Source organism: Mus caroli, unplaced genomic scaffold (genome assembly GCF_978045245.1).
Source record: "Mus caroli unplaced genomic scaffold, Mus_caroli_1 scaffold_19, whole genome shotgun sequence".
NCBI classification, from domain to species: Eukaryota; Metazoa; Chordata; class Mammalia; order Rodentia; family Muridae; genus Mus; species Mus caroli.
Genome location: NW_028227274.1, coordinates 54,915,975 through 54,938,952, shown reverse-complemented (window position 1 = coordinate 54,938,952; position 22,978 = coordinate 54,915,975). Strand labels below are relative to the sequence as shown.

Below are 22,978 nucleotides of genomic sequence, written 5' to 3'. Positions count from 1 at the left end.
ATACTCTGAGTAAACAAAACAGACACACCCAGTGCTAGCTAAAGACCTTCAGTCTTACCATCACACCCTTTGAAACATACTAAAAGCTGGAAAGTATCTCCTGTTTAATATTCTTTCCATAAAAATAAATTTGTAATTTTGGTTTTGAGATTAATTAGCTGAAGTAACCAACAAATCCGCTAGAGTGTCTGAGTGTCCGTGGCATGGTGGTAGCTCTCATGTGTTCAGACTGTCTCAACAAAGACCTGTTTTCAGTGAATGCCAAGTCAAGCCATTGACACTCACACAATGTTCTACTTTGTGACCCTTGAATAAATGTTTATAATTTTGCTGTGGCCAAATTTTTTTGAGATAATCATTTTTCCTGTTCAAACTCCAGAAATTTCCTCAAACAAAGGTCCTATGCTTGGCACAGAGAGGTGGGAAATGTGGACCTAGAAGCCAAACTATTCAACTGGGATAAAGGCCTTAACAGAGACATTCCCAAGATGACTGGGCTCTGACAGCTGAATCCTCGGCGTTTCACAGCCATTTCAGGGAACTTCCATTCTCAAAAGAAACTGTTTATATACATTCCAAGTCCTGGGCTACTACTTAAAAGCTGTATAATCACCCCCAAAGGGTCTTACTAATTAAACACAAGCTCTGGAAATGAACTTTGACTCCTTGAGGAAATTTACCTGTAACCAGCACTGCAAAGCTATCATCATGACCTTTAAGAGAGACGTTCCTGAAACATTCCTCTTCAGTTCACAAATTCAGACAACCCACTGACTGTACAAAGCTTCATTTTCCAGCAACTAAACATGAAAATTGGAAGCTGACCTGGAGTTCCATTTCTAGGAAGTTTTTCTATCATGCCACAAAATGTACACTAGGCATGCCCTCCCAAGATACATATAGCTTTCTAGACAAATTAGTTCCTAAGAAACACTCTAGTTGTAACTGTTATAGAGTGACATTTTCTGCTCAGAAAGATTAGGACTTATCAGAGCATATCAACAACAACAACAACAAAAATAATCATAGGTCTTTTTAAAGGTCCCAAATCCTGCTTTGGCTGTTGGCAAATGCTGAAGTGATAAAGTATGAACTTGAGAATTCCACTTTCAAATTGTGTCCTCTACTAATATAATATAATCAATATGGTTTGTTTAGTGTAACCCATTACTAGCCTGTTTTATCTTTTTTCTTTTTAAGCACTGACTACAAAGTGCTTTTATTTCAATGATGAGCCCACAGGTACTGGGTGCAGAAATGGAATTCCAATATGCTATTTTCTACCGGTGAGGATACAGGCAAGCAAGTTATTAAGCCTCTATTTCATCATCTTTAAATATGGATTAAATATGTTAATGAGCACCAAGCTTTGGGTAAGCTATCAATAAATATTAGAGTATTATTATACTGATTACCCATCATTTTCTTATTACTTAAAATACCACCACACCTGTAGCCTATACTGCTTAGTCACCCCCTGTCGTTCCTGATTGGTCCACCTATACTAAGCCATTATCTTCCGAAAGCAGGGAGATCTTCTTAGAAAAGAAAAACAATTATTCCAGCTCCCCTTTCTAAAGAGAGACACAGTCAATCAGAAAACATTCCAGCGGCCCCTTGCACACACAATCCTGCCCTAGCTACTTGGGCTTATACTCTTCTGCCTCTTTTCATCCCTCTTCCCCCATTCCCTTAAAGTTTTAGCCATACTAGTCACTCTGCCCCTGTCCTAGGTGTGTCAAATGCCGGCACAAAAGCTACTTCTCTAACTAGCCGATACGCCTATCTCCTCACAAGTCATATTCCTTCCCATCAAAACGCTTAACCTTAATAAATGCATAAACTATTAAAAGGATAATTTTCCCCCACATCTGTCTTGCCTACAAGATTATAAGGTTGTAAATGAGAGGAGGTACAGCTCCCAGTTTTGCTCATCCTGTTCCTTATAACCCAGTTCAGCCCCAGCCTAAAGGAAGAGGAAGTCAGTAAATACTACCTTAATAAATGAATGAACGCATACAGGGAGTGGTTAAAATGGCCAGTCTCAAAACGCTGCCTCCCAACCCCCAGGCTGTTTCCTAAACACACAGAGCCTCTTCTCTAGTCCTTCCTTTCCTCCCTTCCTCTTTTCTCTCTTTTCAATACAGTTTAGCTGGGCTTTCTCTCCATTCTACTATGCCAGTAGGATCCAGCAGCCCAGGGAACAGAAAAGGACCCGGGAGGAGGGAAGGAACCCAGGCGGCAGGGCGGCGCCCGCGGGCCGGAAGTGCGGCGCGCGGCGGAAGTGCGGCGGGCGGAAGCCGCAGCCTGGCGGCCCGAGCGAGGCGGAGGTGGGTAATGGCGCCGGGGCTACGGTGAGCACTGCAGGTACCCAGGCGCCAGCTCGCGCCCGCAGGAAAAGGCCGCGGGCCCTCCGCAGTGCGGCGCGCTGCAGACTTCCATGGCAGTTAGCGGGGATTTAATTAAGCCGGGAGCTATAAATCCCCGAGCCACTGGGGGGAGATTGTAAACGCGCGCTCTGGGAACTGAATAAATGACGGAAGGGAGAAATTCGGCTTCTCGAAGAAAGCAGAAAATGTCTTAACTCATGCTTCTCCCGGTGATTCACAGATGCCCTGGTCCCGGGTTTAATTGAATCCTATGAAGTGGCAATATCACACTTGACAGCCTGCTGAGTTGACTGCCTTTTTAAATAAGTGGTTTTGAGCAGCCACGTTGACCTTTAATTGGGGTGAAAAGGTTGAAAAGAGCAGGAGGGAACATTGCGAGTGCTAAGCCCCTCTGGACCCGGCTGTCTGGACCCCATCTTTGCTTTATTGGGTAGAAGCAGCCCTTTGGGCCTGTGGACAATAAAAGAATAAATCAGACTTCACAGTTCCCAACTAGTACTTGGCCATGCCACTCACCCCTGACAAACACCAACTAATGCACTTTTTAATAAGACACAAAGGTAGAAAATCGTCTGATTTTCTGATTAGTTGCCACTTATGTGAATAGGTATCCAGGTGTTTCTAAGGCTTTCTTTACGTGGGTTTTTGCCTATCTTTATCCTTATTCTTACTAATCGTGTTTTTGGAAAACTATTTTAGTGCTCTTTAAAAAACAAAACACTGTTGGCCCAAAGATTCTCAGTTCCTTACACGTAGCAATGGTGCTGAGACTATATTATATCCCAAAACTACTAGTACATTTCTCAACCTAATACGGGCTTCAGTAACATTGGCTAACTAGTCACTCCCTCCAACTGTCTTGGTTGGACACTGAACAAGTTGAGACGACTCTTAAAGACCACAGCCATCTCATTTAGTACTATTTTGTGGAACAGCTTATAAAAGTGCACATGATGCTCTCTGCCAATACTTAGAAGTATATGCATGAAGTGTATGATAGGTAAAGAACAGAGGATAAAATGCAAGAGGAACAGCGTGGTTGGGGTTCTTGCCTCCAGTCCCAACACTGTGGTTTAGGCTGACAGACCTCAAGTCTGGACCAGCCCTCAAAGCATAGTAAGTAAGACCTTGTCTCAACAAACCACCAGCAGCAACCCAGGCATGAAAACAAGTCTTTCCCGGAAACCGCTGAGTTATTGTTTCTCTGGGATAAGGCAGAACTAATCATGGTTTGATATGAGATGTTGAAACCTAATCCTGGGTCCTGCTGTACTGAGGAATTGCCTGGGACCAGAAAGGCCCAGTTGTGAAAAATTAAAATCTCTGGGCTACTTTAAACAGGCCCCCAAAATATCCTCTGTTTGCTCTGGTCCACTGGAAGCTACCTGCCAGAAAAGGATCAATAATTTTTGTCTCTCTTGCTAGAGGACTGTGCAGCTATGTAGTTTTATTTAGACAGACTATTGACAGGTGAGTAATAGAAATGAATATTTTTCTAACTCAGAGGATTTATTGAGCTGTGTTTCTGTTTTGTTCCAGTTGGTTGCTTGTATTGTACTCACAGGAACACTACCCAGAGGCACTGTGGAGAGATCCCTCCAAATAAGTTTGTTTTAATTAAAGCTTTTGTAGTTCATATCTTGTATATATTCTAGCAGGCCAATCTATTTAGTTTCTAGTGCTTGTACTTGGGATTTTCAAACACAGTAAGACATTGAGGTGATATGGTATGAAGTAGTGAGGGGTTTTATGTTCCTTATTGTAAATCTAATTTTTTTTGCACGGCTTTATTCAAGGGATATACATCAGAAGAAACCAAAAGCCAGCTGGAATAGTTCCTGGATGAGATTTTATTCCTGTTTGCGGTTGTTTTGAGGGGGGATACCCTTTGGATCAGGTATGTGTGGCTCTACAAGTAGCAGGACTGTGTGAGCTCCTATAACTCTTCCCTTTGTATAGGTAGCAAGTTCTAGGGGAAAAGTTATTGGGGCGGGTGGGGAGGGGGGTATGTAAAATCAAAAGCTGTGGCTAATTCACATTGATACATGCTTGCACCTGTCTAACCCCATTCCTGTGCCGGGATCAGGAAGTACAAAGGCTGTATTCTTTTTATTCTAGTTCTTTTTCAAGAGCTAACTTCCCAGAGATGTAAGAAAAAATGAAAATGTCTGCTGTATTTAGAAAGTATCCCACTTCAGCTCATGGTTCTAGAGGCTGCAAGATGTAAATCCGTGGATGCTAAAGTCTCGGCAAGGGTCCCCTGGCTATGGCCCATCACACTAGGAAACTAGAAAGGGAACTTACATGTTCAGAAAGAAGCAATATTAACACCCCTTCCCTTTTACTTCCCATAGATCTCCATGATCAGATATCTTCTAGGCTCTACTTCTTAAAGGTTCTATTACCTCACCATTGCCATATTGGGGGTTGAACTTCCAACACTTGAACCCGCTCAGTGTATCCAACACATGACGTCAGTAGCATCTAGTAATGGCAATTTTACTTTATTAGTCTTCCTTTCTGTGCTGCTGTGTTGTGAATCTTCCCTCTGCCCCAAGGTCATTTTAAGGGGAGGGGCAGTGTAATAATCACTTTTATGTTTCTAGTACCTGACTCACTGCATACACTCAGTTCATGCTATGGACATGGAAAGGCAGTGTCCCTCGGGGGAAGTCTACACCTGTAGAGAACATGAAAACATCTCTGAGGAAGCAGCAGGGAGAGAAAATAAACAAGATTCACCTTCCAGGGAGTGACCAAGTGCTGTTAGAAGTAATGTGTTCATTAACAGCTTGGACCAGGGAAGGGTATGGTTGAAAATCCGCAAACTGTCGCCAAACTGACACCTGAGCAGATCCACCCGGAAAACTGTAGAGCATTTGTTGAGCTAGATACGCAGACTGAGAGGGCAAAAGCTCTCTATATCTGCACTCCTTCCAGACTTACAGTGCCCAGCTCTTCACCCAAATATCTGTCCAGCCAATATTTGAAGAATTATCTATGAAGGTATGCCAAATTACTAACTTACCCAGGCCACCAGCATCTTGGCTTGATCCTGTCTCAGATCCTGTCTCATGAACCTATCGTGTTACTTATTCTAAACTAAATTGCTCAAACATCAGTGAAGAAAATCCACAATTAATTTTTTGTCTGGTTTTTTGTTTTTGTTTTTTATTTCCTTTCTTTACTAACAACATCCTCGTGGAGTTCAAAGTTCAGAGGTTTAATATATATATTACCTATTATATAGATAGAAATGTATATAAAACAGGACCGTGGAGGGCTACATACTGCAGTCTGTGAACCTGATTGCATCCAAAACCAGAATGTTACAGCTATAAACATAAACATCCTCTTATTGCTCCAGTACTTTCTCATATTAATAATAAAATAATAGGAAAATGGATTTTAGTTCAGTCAGGAGGAAAGGACATGACATTGAGTTATTTGATTTTTTTTTCTTCTTAATATGTATGTTTTTGCTAAGCTAAGAGAAAGTACATTACTAGTACATTACTTTATAGAAATTCAGCTAAGGCCATCTGAAATATACGCATGGAAAAAGAGGCCTTCATGTTCAAATAGAAACTAATGCGAATCTTCTTAGACTTAGAGATTGGGAACCTTATTCATACTAAGAGACTTTTCTGTCTGAAACTTACTCCTTTTCTCTTATGAACCTTAAAATAGCCTTAAATAAAACATATAAGCATATGCCCTTGTTCAAGGAAAAAATAGGAATAAATGAAAATATATTGTACAAAAGAATTAAACATGGTTTCCTTATCTAAAGTCACTTTTCAGTTCCAAAGTATCAAAATATTCTACTGATAGATGTGAAAGAACAAAATAAGACTCAGGAGACTGTAGGGTCTTCCAGGGCCTATTGTGGGTAATACTTAGCATTCAAGTTAGACTCTGTGTTGTACAGGCCTATGACTTAGTGATAGTGAAAGACTAATGAATTATTGGATTTGCAGCAAAATACCTTGCAGGTCTTATGTGGTCATATAAATTAGAAATGAATAGAATATTAGTGACAAATAGAAGACATTTTGAATTGCAAATTTGTTTTTAGCAATTAGACTGGTATTACTATCTTAGTATAATGTGACTAAAACGTTTTAATGAAATTGTCTTCTTTCTGAGTCAGTATTAAAAATCAGAGGAACAAGGTCATGTTGGGTAAGAGGGATAAATGTCAAAAGGAGTCTGCATAATTCCTTATGCACTCTGTGCCCGTTCCCTGAACTAGATGGTTTTGCCCTCAGTCTTAAGGTTATCGTTATGGGAGGATGGAACTTTCAAATTAGTTTTTAAACTCTGTTAAAGCCCTATGTCTAATATAAGCTAAGCACACTATTTAAGTTTTCTTGCTTTCAGGAATGGGTTTGCAGCCATTACGTCATAACTGAGCTGCACATTGTTGCACTCAGAATTGGACTATGCTGCTCTGGCTCTAGGCCAGTTGCTGAGTCAGTATCTTTGGGATGGAGGATAGAAGGAAGAAGGCAGCACGCACAGACCCCATTGTGATAATTGGTCTAGGATTCCCTAGAGGAATCATACTGCGGAGGCTCATACTGTGGAGTACATGACTTTTCTTGGTTAGCACTGTTTTCTTTTTCTTAGCTGGATGTTTTCTGGAAACCTTTTCTTGACATTGTCACACGTACCAATTCCACTCTGGAGTAGACTCCTCTGACGTAATGCTCTGGAAGGAGTGACTGCTACATTCTAAAGATACTAAAACACTTACCTGCCCTGAAGATTCTTTTCCTGTCAGCCTACCCCACACCAAGGCCAAGGCGACAGTGCTTCTGCACAAGGGGAAGAATGCCGAGATGAGTAGGATATGTCATTTAAAATAACATTTTAAGTATGTCTAATAGAATGTCCAACTCCTATGATTAAACAGTTCCCAGATGAGTGCTTGACCACTCTGCTATCAGCTCCCCACTTCCCAGTGTAGTGGTTCCGAAACCACTGCTTCCCAGCTATGAGTAAAGAGAGAACAATTGACAGTAGGCAATGGTTACACTTGTGCATGGATCCCAAAAGGAATTCTGAGCTTCTCCAAAGAGCTGCATATTTTCAGCTTCCAAAGATAGAAAATTGTTCAAGGCCTTGTGCAGGCATGGGCCATTCCTATGCCATTTCTTCAGTGTGGGATTGCTCTTTCTTGGGTCACAAGGACATTTGAGACCTAAAACCTGTGAACATGCTTCTCTTGAGTCTCTGGAAAATGAGAGATCAGGACAAATAGTAGAATTTCCATTTCACAGTTGGCAAAACTAAGGCTCAAAGAGATGAGTTTCTTTGTACCTTAGAACATGTTAGTGGCAGCTGTGTCTCTTTTTGGGATCTATGTTTGTGAAATCTTCACAAATAAATAAATCCAGGGATTTCAAACACAGAATTCCAATGTAAACTCTACATGAAGATGAACTCATAGCTGTAAGTGAACAATTATGCTACTTATGCTTAATTCCTCCAGTTGATAAGTTCGAGTGTGAATTGTGTTTATTTAAAAGTATTTTGATCTCTCCAGCAAATTTACTCAGAACTATTTGGTAAGATGATGAATAATGTCAACTTAACACTTTCCTTAGCTAAGGGGCTTCTGTTCTGATATACACTGCTTGAGGAAATCATTACTATTATAGTAATGACTGCTTTTTCTACCCATAATAATAAGGCAAGCACAGAGAAAGGGCCACTGGAAGAGGATTGTCTTTTGTTTAAAATCTATCAGTGGAAAAATTATTTTTGAAAAGCTCAGATTGGGTGTCCAGGTTTGTGATTTTCTGAAAGTTTCTGAGTGACGTAATCTGTGACCTGATGGCAGAGTGTGTGCTATCCAGTCTTATGTAGACACAGTGCTGTCCAGTGTTCGTAGTGTTCACCGCCTGAAATGTTGAGCTATAGCTGAAGTGTTTTTCAGTCCTTCAGTATCTCACTTCTGACACTTCTGTTGCTAAGAATATTAAGTCTTCTGCTGGGCCCAATAAAAACAAAGTTTCAGGAAAAAAAATCACTGTCATTAGTTATAAAAACCTCTTAGAGTTATTTCATAGCCAATAATTAAGCATTGGTTCTATATTGTTTTTACTTATACAGCTTTTTAAATGTATTGTCCTCTTTAAGTATTCACTTTAAGATAGTCAATCTTTGTCTCCACTCTTTTCCTTCCACCAGCTATCTCTGTCCATACCCAAGATATCTTTTAGCTTGGTAAATTAGGCAGAAACCAGTGTGGTTGTGGCATGGTAGCACATTGGTTATAGGATTAATGCCTTTGGAGCAATATCAGGTACGTATCTTCTGGTTCGTGTGTCGAGTTTCACTGTCCCATTCTAGACAAGCCCTCATCACTGCTGGGCGATGGACTGCTCCTCCATTCTGGAAGCCCTTCCCACTGGCCTCTATGGAGACATACTCTCTGGCTTTCCTCTTACCTCCTCATTGGTTATATGGCTTGTCCTAGCTTCTCTCTCTCCAATCACTACAAGTTGGATTGCCGCAAAGATCTACGTTGAGCCCTCCTCTTCTGTCCTACCGAGATCATCTCATCTAGTTTCATAGCTGCAGATACAATCGTTATACCAAGAAGAACTAATTTTTATCATTAGCTCTGGCTCTTCACCTGAGTACCAAACATTTATATGTCACTACCCACTTGAGTCTCAATGATTCTCTAACTACTAACAAGTTAATCTTCCAAAATTTCAGAAATAAACATTGTTCAAACCCATCAGTGGTTTTGAAGACATACATGACAAATCACACATGGCTTGACAATTATTGAAAGTTTTCGGGAGTCCCATCCTGGGACTTATCAGCTTATTTCCATTATTCCTTATCTCTTTGCTCAATTCATGTTTCCCTCAAAATTTGTATCAAGTGTTGTCTAGTCAGGGTTTCTATTCCTGCACAACATCATGACCAAGAAGCAAGTTGGGGAGGAAAGGGTTTATTCAGTTTACATTTCTACATTGCTGTTCATCACTAAAGGAAGTCAGGACTGGAACTCTAGCAGGTCAGAAAGCAGGAGCTGATGCAGAGGCCATGGAGGGATGTTCTTTACTGGCTTGCTCAGCCTGCTCTCTTATAGAACCAAGACTACCAGTCCAGAGATGGCACCACCCACAAGGGGACCTCCCACCTTGATCACTAATTGAGAAAATGCCTTACAGCTGGATCTCGTGGAGGCATTTCCCCAACTGAAGCTCCTTCCTCTGTGATAACTCCAGCCTGTGTCAAGTTGACACAAAACTAGTCAGTGCAAGTGTCCAACCCAAAATTTGGAGTACTTATTATTTTGTTTATATGTCCATAAACTCTAAGTGATTTCAAATCTTTTGGTAACACTATCCACAACCTTAGCCCATAGTACTCATCTTTCCCTTTCTCTTGAAGCTCTCTGTATGCCCCGTTGTTACACCTCCTGTCTTCCTTGTTTACCTGTCTGTGCATGTTAATATTCTGACCATATTTTTAGCTCTTCATCAGTGAGGATCATCTCTTATTTACTTTCACCTATTTATTTCCTCATCACTGTGGAATTAATGAGTAAATGGTCATGAGTTTGCTACTAATATAAAGCATGATATAACTTTTATCTCAACTAAGAATCACCCTTCTGCCTTGGTCCTATGAAGGCTCAATGCTCATGTAGGGGAATGCCAATGCAGGGAGGTGGGAGTGGGTGGGGGGCGGGGACGCACCCTCATAGAAACAGGGGGAGGGGAATAGGATATGGGACTTTCGGAGGGGAAACTGGGAGAGGGGATAACATTTGAAATGTAAGTAAATAAAATATCCAAAAAAGTCATCCTTCTAAATCCATAAACTCCATCTAGAATTCTTGTTGCTAGTATGTAGTGTATGAAGTTGATGTAAGTTTTATTTTGAGAGAAACAAACTAATCATTAGAATAGATGAAGGAAATGTAATTGCTTAATTTTACTGAGAATTAGAAGGGGTGTTCATGTATTAAATGGTAGGTATGTAAATTATTACTTTAATAAAATTGTGATCTTACTGTATAGACAAGTCCTGAACTTCAAACAGCCAAAGGACATTTTCAAAATGTTCTTCCAGATTGATTATGTGTAAATGCAGTTGAATAATATGGCACCAAAGGACTTGAAACAGAGATGTCCAGTCTCTATTCCATGATCTGAGGGGAGCTAAGGAAGCCGTGAGTAAATGTGTCTTGTTCATATGGCACAACCATGTCAAAGATGAATTCCCCAAACTCATGGGAAACTTCATAGTCAGAGTGAAGCTGAGCAGTGTGCTGTATACAGTAGCCCACAACTCAATATCAGGATCCTTGCTGTCACATCCTGTCTTAGTTTCCCAGGCCAGCTACCATAACTGTGAGGCTGAAGCACAGGAGCACTACCCGAGATTCCACCCACATTAGTAACCTGCACCCCTTGGAATTGACACCTCAGAGTATCTGTTTACTGGGAAGATTAGGTTTTGTCCCTGTTCATACAGTGGTGCCTTTCCTCATCACTTCCAGCTGCACAAGTGCCCTCTCAGAGCTCTCCTGTTCCTGTATCCAAGATCTTAGGTTACATCCCGATTTATTCAGAAGCGATTAAGATTCAAATACAGCTGGTTGCAGACTCAAAGATGAGTGCTGGGGCATCATTTGTCCCTAATAGGCTATGTAGAACCCAGTGACCCAAGTCATCACTTCAGCAACCTCACCTGATTACATAACCCACAAAATAGGGGGTTTGTTCCTAAAAGAAGGGTGTGTGTTTCTTTTCATTTGGGTAAAAATAGAAATGCTATACCAAGATGGTAATGCATATGAAGTGGAGCATTTAACATCTCACATGGCACAAATGACTAAACAGAAGCCTTGAAGCTAGCTCTCTTTACAGAACATAGGTTCAGCAAGAGCTATGATAATAGTATTTGGTTAACGTCAGCTCAGCATTAAATTTACATTATAGTCTTGTGCAGAAGCTCCAGCGTTATCTGTTAATAGCCAAGGTGGTACCTGGGCTTAGATAGACTTCTTGATTTTGCACATGAACTAACACTGCAGCTTGCTGATGAATGATTATGTGAGCTTAGAGCTTTGGTGTGCCAAAGGCCTCTTTGTATGAGTAAAATTCTGGTCAGTGAAGGTCAGTTTCTCTACTCAAGCGAGAACAATGTTGTTTCCCTCCTAATCAGATGCATACAGTGTTTGAAAGATCCAGGAGTCCTACATAAGTGATGTACAGCCATAGCCTGGGCAGCTCGTCATGCTGAAATGAATAATCCTTAATAAAGGCTCAAACAACCATAGCATCTTCCTGTACTATAATCAGTTGCTTTCATGGTGTGCCCTTCAGTGCTTCTCAGGGAAACGCTATAAAGTTAACTTATCTTCTCTATCATGCTTCAAGGAAGGCTGAATTGGTCCAATCAGTCCTCCCCCCATGTTGTATTTGATTCTGCCATAAAGACCAATGAAGTCTGCCTGAGTTGTGTTGGAAGGCCAGTCTCCCTTTCTCTTTTAGGGGATCTGATCCTCTGAGTAGCACTGGACTTGAAACAGCAGGAGTCACCATCTTTATTGTTAGGCTTCAGAATTTTCTTTAAGCACATTCTAAATCCAGTTTTATGCTTTTTCTACTTTCTTCCAGTCTATGACAAAGGTGACCCAATTGTGCTTCTTTGATATTATGAGCGCAGTTCTTTGTGTTCCTGTCACAGAGACATATAACAAAATACAAAGGACAAAACTCTGTCTGTATAATAGGAACACTCATTTCATGACTAAAGTGACATAATTTTAAAACAATGCTGTCGGTAAGGCCTAGTCATACAAGTTTTTAATCTCAGCTGCTCAGAAGGCCAGAGCAGGAGGAGTGCAGGTTCAAGGCCAACCTGGACTACAGAGTAGGTTCAAGGGCAGCCTGGACTATTTAGTGAAACTCTTAAAGCTTTTGCCCAGCATTTATGAGTCCCTAGGTTCGGTTCCAGTACAGAGAACTGGGAGGAAATGTTGTCAACTCACAATTAGGAACTAATAGGCAGAGACCACTTTTCAGGATTTTTTTTATAGTACTAAGATATGGTTCAAAAATAATCGAACTAATGAAAATGTCACAGTGATAGAGTAGTCCACATAAAGATTTTACTTCAAGAAGGCACGATGTGGTGAGTGTGACTTTGACAGCAATGGTGTTGGGGTTACAGGGTTAGTCAAATGATCTCAGAAGAGCATTAAAGTGTTCCCATTGGAGTATATCATCTTTTCATTTAATTTTTACAGCCATAAGTGAACCTCAAGTTAAGAAGTTTTAGCTTTAATATCTGTCTAGGTAAAGAGTAAGGAGCTTTTTCTTCATATCAGACTCTAATATAAATTTATAATACACTGCTATGAAAGAAATAAGTTAATTGAACAATATAGTAAAAATGCATATACCATAGACCATTAAAATATGCAAGTTGTAAAACTGCATAGCATTGATGCCTTGCTCAGGAAATAAACGTGCCAGGTTTAAGTAATTAAAAGTGCATGAGGAGCAGCAGTGGGGAGGAGAGCGCAGCAGTAGTTGTAAACTGAGTGGCTGTAGCATCACTGAAGACCCTGCCTAGCTCTCTGGTTATTGAACAAATATTCCACCCAATCTGGAATGCATGGCAGCTCTGTTTACTGTGGCAGGCTTTATTTGTCTTGGCTGCAGTCAAGACCACATGCTGTGTTTTGTCATGTTGGAAATACTGAAGCCCTTTTCCATTGTGGATGTGAGGGGTTTTTTTTAAAGCCTTAACACCTCAGTCTCAAGTCAGCTAGTAATAAGTTTTCCTTTCCTTTCCTTTCCAGCCAAACATCAATAAATCTTCTTCCCTCCACCAAAGCAAGTAGCTGCAGTTCACAATCCTGGTTAGAGTCTGGGTACACTGCCAAGGAAGGCCCCATCCTTCCCATTTCCAAGGACTCTACCTCTACCATTTATAAAGCTAGGGTTTTTTTTTTTTTCATTTACATCTCCTCCATATGTAGTACAATTTCTTTAATACCATCTTATTTTACAAGAGAGTGCCACTGGTATCATAGAGTCCTTCCAAATCCAGTGATCCAGAAATGCCTGTCTACCCACTAAACGTCAATTGCCTATGCATAGAAATGTGGGGCAAATAGATAAATAGCTACCTATAAAATCCAGTTTCCCCCTTCATTTATGTCCTGTGCAGTCAAAGCTGTATTTTCAACTACATTCATCTTTTGGAGTTGTTGATGCTGTGGAATTCACAGAAAATGTGGATGCTAAGACTTAACACTTTGTTGAGAATCTCACAGAATATTGTGGCATTGCTTCCATTCACTTTCCAAAGTAATTCTAAGTAGCAGATTCCTGCAGTTCAGTTAGTTAGCAGGGAAATCTGGGTAGAAGTGGAAGGGTAGAGGCTTACGAGGAAAGGGAAGATCGTTGCTTTCATGGATCAGTGGCTGAGCTTTTTGTCCTATGGTCTTTATTGTAGTTTGATATAGGTTGGTAGTTTTTTCTAAAGTCCTATCGTTTGGTCTGAAATAAGTTTAAAGCTAATTTACACTGAGAGGCCTAGTAGCCAGGGGAGAGTAGCACGTAATACAGTCATCCTCTGCTCTGGGAAGTAGGGCACAGGAGATTTGAAGTGGTGGCAGTGTCAACTGCAGCTCTTCAGTCCAGAGTCAATAGGCACCCTGAGGAGCAGCAACCTTTAGTTTAGAGGGAGACTAAAGAATGACTGCTGTCTACACTGAGTAATTGACCAGAGGAGAGGTTAGGAGGGAAAGGCTCACTCTAGTGCTTCAGCCCTCAAGCAAATATATAAGTACCTGTTGTGTGCACATTGACTGTGTGTGCTGAGGAATACTGGTGTGAGCAGTGCCTGTTCTTATAGAGCTCTGCTGTAGTAGAAAGGGACAGAAATTGTAAGTAGTAAGGGACGGTCTCAAGTGGAAACACTTATAATAAAAGTATGCATTAGGTTGATTCACAAAAATATTGTGAATATGAGGATGGGGAGTTACATGCTGGCCAGCATTGGTAAGGTAGACTCTTCAAGGAAGGGATTTGAGTTCTAGGGCAAAATAAGGATTAAGTATGTAAGCTTCCTATGGAGAAAGAGCAGATGCAGTGCTGCTGGTGGGGAAGGGCTGTGGGTTGTAAGGATAGACGGAGAGTAGCCACAGATGCAGCTGGTCAACCTAAAGAAGCTGGGAAATAGAGTTGGAGAGGAAAAGGGAAAGTAAGAAATAGGATCCCAGGAAGTTCATCTTGGAAATAGTGATAAGTGGGAAAGGTAACTAACTATACATGTGTGTTTGAGAAGTTAAATTGTAACACTTATAGATTTAGCTACAAAGCTAGGTGGGATAACTAGGAATAATAGGGTGTCTCAGTCAAGCAAAGGAGCAGTCTAAGGGAGCTTCAAAGCCCATTGTCTGACATGCTGCTATTAAACTGTTCCTTCTGGAGTCTCTCCAATAAAAACACCAGTGTGTTTGTGTATGAAGCGTTTGAAATTCATGACACTCCCCTTTTAGACCCCTTCTCAAAGGGTGGAACAGACTTTTTTCCTCGCAAGTTAACTCAGACTGATTCTCTGTTAGTTTCTCTACCTACAGCTCTGTGCTTCTCCATCTCTTTCAGTGCGAGACAGAGATCTCCTTGGAGGTGGCTTGTTCTTTCGGGTTTACCATGGAAGGCCTGGGTGGTGCTGCATGCTTGCCAGTAAGAGTGAGCCCACCGTCCTAGAACTAAAAGCGGTCTCAGGACATCCCCACTTATAAGGAGTTATCAGGATGCTTATAGCATTTGCAGCTGACAGGTAATTTCATATTCAAATTAACAAACTCATGAAATTTGCTTCTAGAAACCAAGTGATTAGGTACAAAACTAATAGGGTTTGGGTTTTTTTTTTTTTATTGTTGTTTGTTTTGGGTTTTAGTTCTAAATTCTGTTTTGCCTGGAGTACAGTGAATTTATTATGGACACTTGCCAAACATCTGGGCCTCTCTGACACTCCTGGATTCCGAGCTATATTTCTGAAACTTTCAGATTCAATCATGAGCTTGCAAGTTCCTACTTGTATTCTAAAGAGCAGAGTCAATGGTGTGTTAACTTTATTGGCTTATTTTTCTTTTGGCAGAATTAAAATGCTCTGGTTTCAAGGAAAGAGCCTGCAGATTGCCAAATCCTCCTTTGGACTCTTGAGAAATCTCTCTGCCTCTAACAGAGCTCTGCCTGTGCTGACCTTATTCACAAAGGTACCAAAGGGAAAAGCAAAATTACAACTTAAAAAATAACGTGTTATCACTGTTAGGTGAAAAGGTTATGTATATCCCTGAGAAGGGGTCAAATCTGTAAAGAAAAGAAGTGGGAAGACCTCTTCTGACCTGGTCTTCAGTTTTTCTTCCTGAGACATTATCATTTCATTGTTTCTCAGTTATCAAGGGTACACTAATACACATGGTGGTCATTTTACCCCTACATCTTAAAAAGAACTATAGATTATAGTTAGGATGATTAAAATTGTGCTATTTAGAAATAAGTCAGTTCTTGCTATTTGTGGTAGTTATGTCCTAGAAAACACCATCAACATTGAGCAAATACTAAACCTAGGAAAGTACTGGATTGGGTTCCCATGAGCCCCTGGGCACAGTAGTTTTGTGAACCAACTAAATGCATAACTTTAGTTTATGTGAGTTTCTGTTTAAAGATGTCTTCAATACGTACTGTTTAGTAATTAGCATTTTGCTCATGGCCAACAACACCACTACTCATGCCTAAAGGAAGCCTGTCTAACAGTTGAGTTCTCTCCATGAGGCACATCACAGCTTTCTTTTAGCACCGTGCTTAGGGGATTTTGTTGTTTTTTTTTTTTTTTAAGTCACCAACAAAAAAACACAACAGCAAATAAATAAATAAATAGAAAATGCCACTAGCAATTCAACAGCACCCATGGGAGTATTTAAGAGAATACTAGTTTATGTTTATAGAATGGGCGCTAAAGCAAAGGGCAAAGCATTCCCTCATTGGACCTCACTTAGAAATGTCAGGTCAACTGGCAACTCAAACTGTTTATAGTTTTGTGCATAAGGGTGTTCGTGTCTGACTGTGGAAGTGCTTCCAGTATTGTTTGGGGGTTGCAAACTTTATTACATAGGCAAAGTCACAAATAAGAATGAAGAGCGAAGACTGATTGTGCTTGTTTTCTTATCTTTGGCACTACTATAAGCTACAGGGGTGGTTTATCTGTGTGTGTGTGTGTGTGTGTGTGTGTGTGTGTGTGTGCGTGCGCGCGCGCGTGCAGGAGGCCTGAGGTTGTTATCAGGAGTCTTCCCTCAGTCATTCTCCACCTTATTTATGGAAGCAGGGTCTCTCAGTTGATTCTGCCTTACAAGCACCAGACTTTGGCAAGCCAGCGTGGCCACCAAGCATTTACAAGGGCTCTAAGGATCGGAACCCCAGGCCCCAACCTTGCACTGCCAGTGCTTTAACCACTCAGACATCTCTTCCCAGCCTTGGTGGAAAATGTTTTAAGAGTTTTTCACCCTGGAAATTTGGAGTACAAACATCAGTAATGTCTGGTTTTGTTAATTAGCATCACTTTGTGGAATTTATAATCAAAAAGAAATATGAAGACATCAGAAGTTACTTTTTTAAACACAGAAATTCAAACAAAAGGTCTTTCTTGATAATTTTTCAGATTTTAGCCATTTCATAATTTACATCCTGACAATTAGCTTATAACAAAGTCTGACAGTTGTGATGGTCCACCCCTGTGTCCTCCAGCACTTGGTAGTCAGAGTGAGGCAGGAGGATTGTAGCATGTTCAATACAAGTCTAGGCCACATAGCCAGTACCAAGCCAGCCAGGGCTACATAGCAAGACCTTATCTGAAGCCCTCCACCAAGTGCAAAGTTAAACTAATTTTAAAAAAATGAACTTCTTGTTGAGAATATTTCATCTAAATTGCTTTTTACATCATCAATATATGTTATACTGTTAGAAATTATAGAACCAAAAATATTCCTTTATCTGAGACAGTAGCCCCTGAAGTTAGCTGTACTTATTTGGACTGTGGTTGCCATCCATATTTTTGGTTCCAAGAGCAGGTGAAATAGCCAAGAACATTTCCAGAAAATAATCAAGCAAGCAAACAAAAACCCAATCTCCCATTCATTCTTAATATGTATATAGAACACTGTAAAGTATGTAGCAAGATATAAGTAACAGTCAGACGTGGTGGCACATGCCTTTAATCCCAGCACTTGGGAGGCAGAGGCAGGCAGATTTCTGAGTTCGAGGCCAGCCTGGTCTACAAAGTGAGTTCCAGGACAGCCAGGGCTATACAGAGAAACCCTGTCTCAAAAAAAAAAAAAAAAAAAACAAAAAACAAAAAAAGATGTAAGTAATAGGCATCCAATAAAATAAGTAGAAAAGTGAAGAATTTGTCCTTTTTCTATGACAAGTAGTAGAGTGCACTTTCCAGATTGACTTTAAAACAAGAGATTTTTCTGGGTAGTTTTGGTTTCTGGTTCCAGGGAATGCTTGATTCAAAAAAATAAGATTATTATTAGTTTCAGTTTTGTATCTTCTGGATTGAATTCATCATCATATTGGCTCTTTTTGATTGGCCCACTCCTGAGCCAATCATAGGCAAAAGAGATAGGATGTCCTGATGGTTTGCAGCCGTGTCAAGTGCTCACCTTTCTTGCTTAAAGATGGAATTAGCCACATGACAAGAGTAGTTCCTAGGGAACAAAACTATAGCATTCTTGCTATAAGAAAGGAAGGGTGTGTTAGCACACAGTTCAAGACAAGATGAATAAGTGCCATGGAGAATCATCAGAAAGGCCATCCTGACGGCGGCCTCCTTTCTAATGAGCCTCTTGGCGGATACACACTGACATATTTGCATTATTAATTTGTACAGACTTCCACAAGCCTGATTCGTAAGATCAAAACACTCCTCTGAAGCCTCTACTCTAAGAGCAAACTATAAAGAAGGGCATCTGGTACATCTTCACTTAGTACAGTCTTGTTTGGTTTTTCTTTTAAGCTCTTACTTTGACTTTTTGACACTCTCAGAAAATTTTTTATTGCCCTGCAGTAACAAACTAGCCACAGTCTGTTTATTGTTAATGCTAATAGCAATTTATGAGCTCAATCTGGCCAAAAAGATCTAGAAATATCCAAATCCTTATTTCAAAACATGCTCTGAGTTAAGCCGAAGGGAAAGGCCTGTCTTCTACGTGATAGCTTAGCTCTTTGTAATATATTAAAAAGCAGTTTTTACCCAAGCAGCAGCAGCAGCAATGCTGAGCCTATTTTCAGCTTACAGAAGAGAACCTATGGCTAGACTCTAGGCACAGTGACTAAGAGACCTTTAATGACTGCCGATCTGTGTCCTCCCCCACCTTTCCCACAAGGCAGCTGCAGAGTACAAACATCAGCGAGGCCTATGCTTCAGGTAGAACATTAGTCCACTGTGGATACCTGTAATACTAAAACAGAAAAAAAACACTGTGAAATGCTACAGACACTCATCTGAATTGAAGAAAAAAATCCCTCTCTCCTTTTAAGGGTAGAGCAGTCACTATTTCACGGTTCTCTGATAGAATTATTCTTCTGGACTGAGTAGGAAAAACGGGCTGATGAAGTTCAGTACTCTTAGGTCAGAAAAGACATAAACCATTTAGGTCAATTGTATGAAGCCACCAAGGTGCTCCTTACTTAGGAAAAGGCAGAGCCCTTAGCTAGGTAGATAGGCTAATGAAAACTAAGGAGCATGTAATATGCACACATAAGCACATGCCAGTAGGTACACATACATATATAAAACAATAAAAACAACAACCGAAAAATGCAGAGAGCCAACTATCTTGGAATAGTAGCTATTTATGAGATTCTGTAGTTATAATGTGCTTTGGAATTAAAGCAGTATAATTAATCTAATAGAAAACTAGCCTTTAAAATAAGTGTAACATGCTTCTGATGTGGTTTTTTTTCCCCCTTTTGGCATGGGGGAGGGGGATGTTATACCAAACACCTGCCTTTGGGTTTAACATCTTGTTCTTCCTGTAGGCCCCATGCCCGCTGTGTGACGAAGCTAAAGAAGTTCTCCAGCCTTATAAAGACAGGGTAACTTTCATGTGTATGAACGGGGTGGGTCTAGTTTACTGTAGAAAGTGTCTGCCTGGATCTTTCCTTAGGAAAAGAGTTCATGACTTCATTTAGAGTTTGCTTCTGCTCCTCAGAGAGCCCAGTACTAATTCCCATGGAATTCAGTACCTGAGCAATGCTCGACTTTTTTCTCACTGTTTCTTGCAGTGATTCAGAGTTAACTATCGGGTACGGGATGCGTGCTTACTTTAAACTTGGGTCCCACTGCTTTTATCTTTCTGTAACTTCCATGATATGTTTTCCTTTAACAAGCCATAGTAGCTTGGCTAGTCTTACACCAAGACACTTATGTCCTGATTTCTAGGCAACTTCCCAGCTGGGACATGTTTTATTTCATCGGGAACAGAGCAGAGCCCTGCTGCTGGATGGAGCAGGTTTAACTGAAAAGGATGGAAATCAGAATGTAGAGTACGATGTAATGGAATCAGTCAGACTTTGTAAATTTAGGCCATTGGCTTGCTGTGGACTACAACAAACAGGAGAAAACTGTCAGCCTTACAAAGTCTGGGTCAGCATATCACTGCAGTTGTTGCATTGGTCCATGGTCGATAAAGTGGAGTGCTAAAACCTATCCATGTTTTAGTTTATTTTACAGGAGGTGGACATCACACTTCCAGAAAATTCTACTTGGTATGAAAGGTATAAATTTGACATCCCCGTCTTCCATTTGAATGGCCAATTTCTGATGATGCATCGAGTAAATACCTCAAAGCTTGAAAAACAGCTTCTGAAACTTGAGCAGCAGGTGCTGGCTACAAACTGATATTTTTCTCATTGATGCAAGTACCCAGATGAGAAGTTTACTTATAGGCATCTTGTGAACTAAGAAGAATACATTGTAGAGCGGGAGAAGCTGTAGGAACGAAGAGGTCTGTGTATTGAGTTTATTTTTCCCTTTTGTGACTGTGGATGTACTTCTCATGCACTGGACAGTGCCCTGATTGGAAGCAGGCTCTGCAGTCCTGCTGCCGAGCAGCCCTGGAACCTAACTTTAGCGGAGTAAATGTTCTTACACTCATTAAAATAGAATGTGAATTCTTAATAACTGTGCCCTGAGAAAGGGATGTTTTAATGAACACATCTGCATGCAGCCTATTTTAGTGGAATTTAATAACACCTGTTTAAAATTAGTGCTCACTTTTGTTGGTGGGAATAGAATAATTGTCCTAGCCAAAAAGGCTTCACTTCAGAAAGAGAAAAGAGACCTAAACCTGCAGACTGTGTATAGCAGACTCAGGTGTTCATGTCATCATGGGATTGATTTGTAATGTTGAGGACTGCATTAAGTTATCAATTAAGTTAATTCAACTAATTGTAAGATAGTAACTTTGTCAAATTTTTGTATCTTGGAAATTTTTATTTTAATCATAACTGAACATACCTAAGCATAAGGTATCATTTTATATAAAGTATTAAACATGTGTTTTTGTACTCTGATTTATATTTTGTCAAATTTGGCAAACATCTGAATGAATTCTCTTAAAACCAAAACTGTCTTTTTTGCTTAAATCGCCTCCCTATGAAGTTCTGTGAACTGTCTGTTATGAGCCACTGGGTCTGAAGTGCTCAGTGTGAGTTGGTCTTAGAATTATAGATAATGTAGCCCACTAGCCTTAGACATTGTCCTTTCATTATCCAGGAGGGAGAGTCTAAAGCTCAGGGAGTTTGAGGAACTTTTCCATGGTCACCCAGCCACTGGGCCAGAATCTTGACATTTCTAATGTTCTCTGGATTTATGTAGTGGTTCAGATACAGCAATTCCAGCTACTGTGGGTACAGCACAAAGTAAGCCCTCCAAAGTCACTATTTAAAAAAAAAAGCCTATAGTGGCTAGAGAGATAGATCAGTGATTAAGAGCACTCATTAGTTTAACAGAGCACCCAAGTTCATTTCCCAGTACCCACATCTTGGCTCACAAACATCCATACCCCAGCTCCATGAGATCCAGTAGACGCATACATGAAGCATACCCATGAATGCAAGGAAAATATCCATATACTTGTTGAGCCTCATGGTAGACAAACTTCTGGAATGATGCCGGTGTCCTCACCCTTATATAATTACCTCCCCTATGAGTGTGAGGAGAAATGAGTTTAGTGTAGCTCTGTTATACTATTTGACAAAAGGAGGGGACTATCTTGGGTGTTCCTGCTCTAATTAAGTAAACCACTGAATAGCTCCACAGAAGTCAAAGAGGTCATTCCTAGCTAGCCTGAAAGGCAAGAAAATCTCTCTGTTGTGAACTGCCAGTTTGGGGTCACATAGCAAGAAACTGGGGGAAGGCTCTAGGAAGTAAATAATTCTTGAGACAACAGCCAACAGGAACATGGACACATTAGTCATAACTTCAAGGAGGTAATACCTGCCAATAATCAATGATCTCAAAGTATCCCTAGCCCTGGGTGAGAACTGCTGCCCTAGACAGCACCTCAACCTCAGCTTAGTGAGTCTCTGAGCAGAGAGTTCAAGTACTCCAAGCCAAACCTTCAAACACTAGGGTTGGCCATAAAGCCTGGAATCAGGCTCCTCTGAAGCAATATTATGCTTAGTATTGCCATGTTGTCATAGTAGCTAGGACAGGTAGAGACTAAAGTTAAAATAGTGCTTCATATTTTGCTTTATATTTGTTTATACTTGCTTTATAATTGCTTATATCGAGCTACAGTATTCTATAATTCTAACACCAACTCACACTGAGCGCTTACAGGTCCAGTGGCTCATGACACACAAACAGTTCACAGAAGTTCATAGGGAGCTGATTTAAGGGAAAAAAGACAGTTTTTTCTTTTAAGTGAATACCTTCTGATACTTGCCAAATCTGACAAAATACAAACAAATATAAAATATGAACAAAAATGGTAGACTTTTCTCAAACTGAAAAAATCTATAATATGGCTAGATGCAGTGGTAAACACCTTTACTTCCAGCACTCAGGAAGCAAAATCAGACAGATCAGATCTCTCTGAGTTTAAAGCCAGCCTCTACATAGTAGCCCCAAGATAGCCAGAGCTACATAGTAAGACCCTTTGTCAAAAATAAAAATACATCTACAATGTACTTACAAGGTGGTCAAACTGAAGTGGGAATTTCTAGTTTCTTTGAAGACTCAATTGTGTCATGTGATGTTTTTCTGTAAACTTATGAGAGAATATTTTTGCTGAAGCAGACATGTGAAAGAAAAGTTTTGCTGAGAATAGACATGTGGTGTTTATCTGGAGGCAGCCTGGAAAGTGGGTATGTGACGTTTTGCTAAAGCGGTTACTTGAAAGAACACATGATGTTTAAAAAGGGTATAAATATAATCTAACAGACAATGGACACTATTGTATGGCATTGGTTCACCTTGCCACTCTTTTCTGGTCATTGTTTGTCATGACTTCATAGAAAAAA

At 40.4% G+C, this 22,978-nt stretch overlaps 1 protein-coding gene across 3 annotated transcripts; it reads left to right on the top strand.

Moving 5' to 3' along the window:
* Positions 1 to 2,295: 2,295 nt before the first annotated feature.
* CUNH5orf63 (chromosome unknown C5orf63 homolog) lies at positions 2,296 to 22,662 on the top strand. 3 transcript variants are annotated; one of them, XM_021150610.2, is made up of 6 exons: positions 2,296 to 2,330; positions 4,187 to 4,287; positions 15,050 to 15,227; positions 15,549 to 15,666; positions 19,490 to 19,546; positions 20,172 to 22,662. In XM_021150610.2, exons 3-6 carry the CDS (start codon positions 15,202 to 15,204, stop codon positions 20,349 to 20,351), a joined length of 381 nt encoding a protein of 126 aa, XP_021006269.1. In that variant the 5' UTR covers positions 2,296 to 2,330; positions 4,187 to 4,287; positions 15,050 to 15,201; the 3' UTR covers positions 20,352 to 22,662. The 3 variants fall into 3 exon arrangements, with proteins under 3 accessions (XP_021006269.1, XP_021006268.1, XP_085689509.1); XM_021150609.2 differs by having other exon boundaries at positions 2,316 to 2,354; XM_085833383.1 differs by lacking the exon at positions 2,296 to 2,330 and adding an exon at positions 3,480 to 3,506.
* The last annotated feature ends 316 nt before the right edge of the window (positions 22,663 to 22,978 follow it).